The 2,095-nt window shown below is 39.3% G+C and overlaps 1 protein-coding gene across 2 annotated transcripts; it reads left to right on the top strand.

The window, feature by feature from the left end:
* Window positions 1-533: 533 nt before the first annotated feature.
* Window positions 534-1,589, top strand: LOC6562949 (28 kDa heat- and acid-stable phosphoprotein). 2 transcript variants are annotated; one of them, XM_001988931.2, is made up of 2 exons: window positions 534-692; window positions 829-1,589. In XM_001988931.2, exon 2 carries the CDS (start codon window positions 842-844, stop codon window positions 1,526-1,528), a length of 687 nt encoding a protein of 228 aa, XP_001988967.1. In that variant the 5' UTR covers window positions 534-692; window positions 829-841; the 3' UTR covers window positions 1,529-1,589. The 2 variants fall into 2 exon arrangements, with proteins under 2 accessions (XP_001988967.1, XP_032592300.1); XM_032736409.1 differs by having other exon boundaries at window positions 672-692; window positions 800-1,589.
* The last annotated feature ends 506 nt before the right edge of the window (window positions 1,590-2,095 follow it).

Genomic DNA, 2,095 nt, shown 5'->3' with positions numbered 1-2,095 from the left:
ACGTGTAACACAATGTTTCTGACAGTTGTAGATTATGTGATCTGGCAGCGTTTTAGTTCCGAGAAGGGGCAAACTACAAATGACTTGTGTGTGTGCAGCGCTTAAGCATTTAAATGGAATTTAATGAAAGCCTATATATTATGCAGAAAATGTTTGAGATAAATATTTAATATGTATAAGTATGTTACGATTATTACAAGTATTGTTTTGTGTGGTATATGATATATATTATATTATCTCTAGTTCAATATAGTGTTAAATACAATTCAATGATATTAATAGCATAATAGTCCCCATTGTTGTCAGTGCTCATACTACTTGGTACATAGTTTTACTGTGTATAAATAAGAGTAATACACATAACCCATAAAGATAAAATATGAAATACGAAAATTGGTACAGAAATATTATATAAATATTTAATTTAAAGTATAGCTTTTATTGTGGGCTTAAATTATTATCGAGTGCATTTTGAGTAACTATTATTGCTAGACTTTATGTAGAACATTTTCGTTAAGCATTGCTAATATCGATACATCGATTAGGGCTTATCCCCCACCAACTATCGATTCCAAGGAATCATTAACAGAGTGTGCTTTAACTGTTAATGCAAATCAGCTGACAGCTGTCAAAAAGCGCAAGGTTCGCACATCAAATTGGGTTAACAGAGCACAATTCAACTGGCGAAAAAGGTAAACGCAGAAAAACGATTGAAAAATGCACTTGCAACATCAAGCTGCAAGATCGAAAGGCTTTTTGCAAAAACTAAAATGAATAATATATTCCTATTGGGTTGCAGAACTTGAAAAATATCAATATAATTTACAGCGATTTATTTGCAATGTCACGTGGAAAATATGTTAAGCAAAAGGGCCGCAAACGTCACTTTACAATGCCCGAGGAGCTGGCGCAGAAGGCCATGAAGGAGAGCGATCTTACGGTGAATGGACGAAAGGCGGGCAGAGACACCGATTATGAGGACAACCAGCAGCAACAACAACAGCGCGGCTCGGATGTGGAGTCAACGGATGATTCGGAGGCGGAGCTGGAGGAACGAGATGCCAAGAAGGGCGTCGCCTCACTTATCGCCATCAAGAATCCCAATCGTGTGTACAAGAAAATCACAGAAAACCTAGCGCAAATCAAAATTGATGATGATGTTGCCACAAGTGGCGGCGATGACGATGCTGTTGCTGGTGCTGAAGGTGGTGGCTACTTTAAAGCCAATGCCCGCAAGCCGGAAATGTGTCGCAAACGCGTAAATTTTGAGTTGCTGAAGCAGAAGAAGAAGAAGTCGGTTGAGCGCTACGAGAAACTCCAACCGGCGGAGAATACAATCAAGGAAAAGTCGGATCTTGCTCGTCTCGCGCTCATCCGGCAGCAGCGGGAGGAGGCGGCTGCCAAGCGCGAGGCGGTGAAGAGAGCTGCCGCCGAGAAGGTGCCAAAGAAGCTTTTTATTCGCGATGCTAAGAAAGCAACAGAAACAAGCCTTAAAAAAAAATGTAATAATTTATTCGTAGATAGTTAAAACAGTAGAAAACTCTACACAAAATATCTATTTATATATATACACTCAAGGACAATAAAATATGTGCAGAGTGTAAATGTTTTTTAGCTAAAATATAGCAAATATTAGAATTGTTGTATGTTAGATTTAAAACATGAGTTAAAGTCGTGCATTGAGTCCATGTACAGATTTAGGTATTATATTACAAAATGCTCAAGGACTCGTATATATACATATATATATATATATATATTTGTGACTGCTCCTTAACCCCCCGCACTGCCGCATTTCTGGCAACCTTGAGGCGTTTTTCGAACTTTCCCAGTGCGCTGGCGACAAAAGGCTACAAACTTGTCGGCAGCTCCTGTCGCGTGTCCTCCGACTGCAACAGCGCGACGACTACTTAAACAGCAAATAGAACAAAAGCGCAAAACTAAATCAAAAGACAAATAGAAATCAATAAACATTTACAATCTACGAAACGACACCCGCGGTTGCAATTTGTCCCAGTAAAAGAGAGAGAGAATGGATGGCAATAGAAGCCTTAAGCCTCCAGAGAGAGAGAGAGAGAGCAAAAGGCAAAAGTCA

Source organism: Drosophila grimshawi, unplaced genomic scaffold (genome assembly GCF_018153295.1).
Source record: "Drosophila grimshawi isolate 15287-2541.00 unplaced genomic scaffold, ASM1815329v1 contig_1377, whole genome shotgun sequence".
NCBI classification, from domain to species: domain Eukaryota; kingdom Metazoa; phylum Arthropoda; class Insecta; order Diptera; family Drosophilidae; genus Drosophila; species Drosophila grimshawi.
Note: the sequence above shows the minus strand (reverse complement) of the source record. Positions and strands in the feature narration are given on the sequence as shown.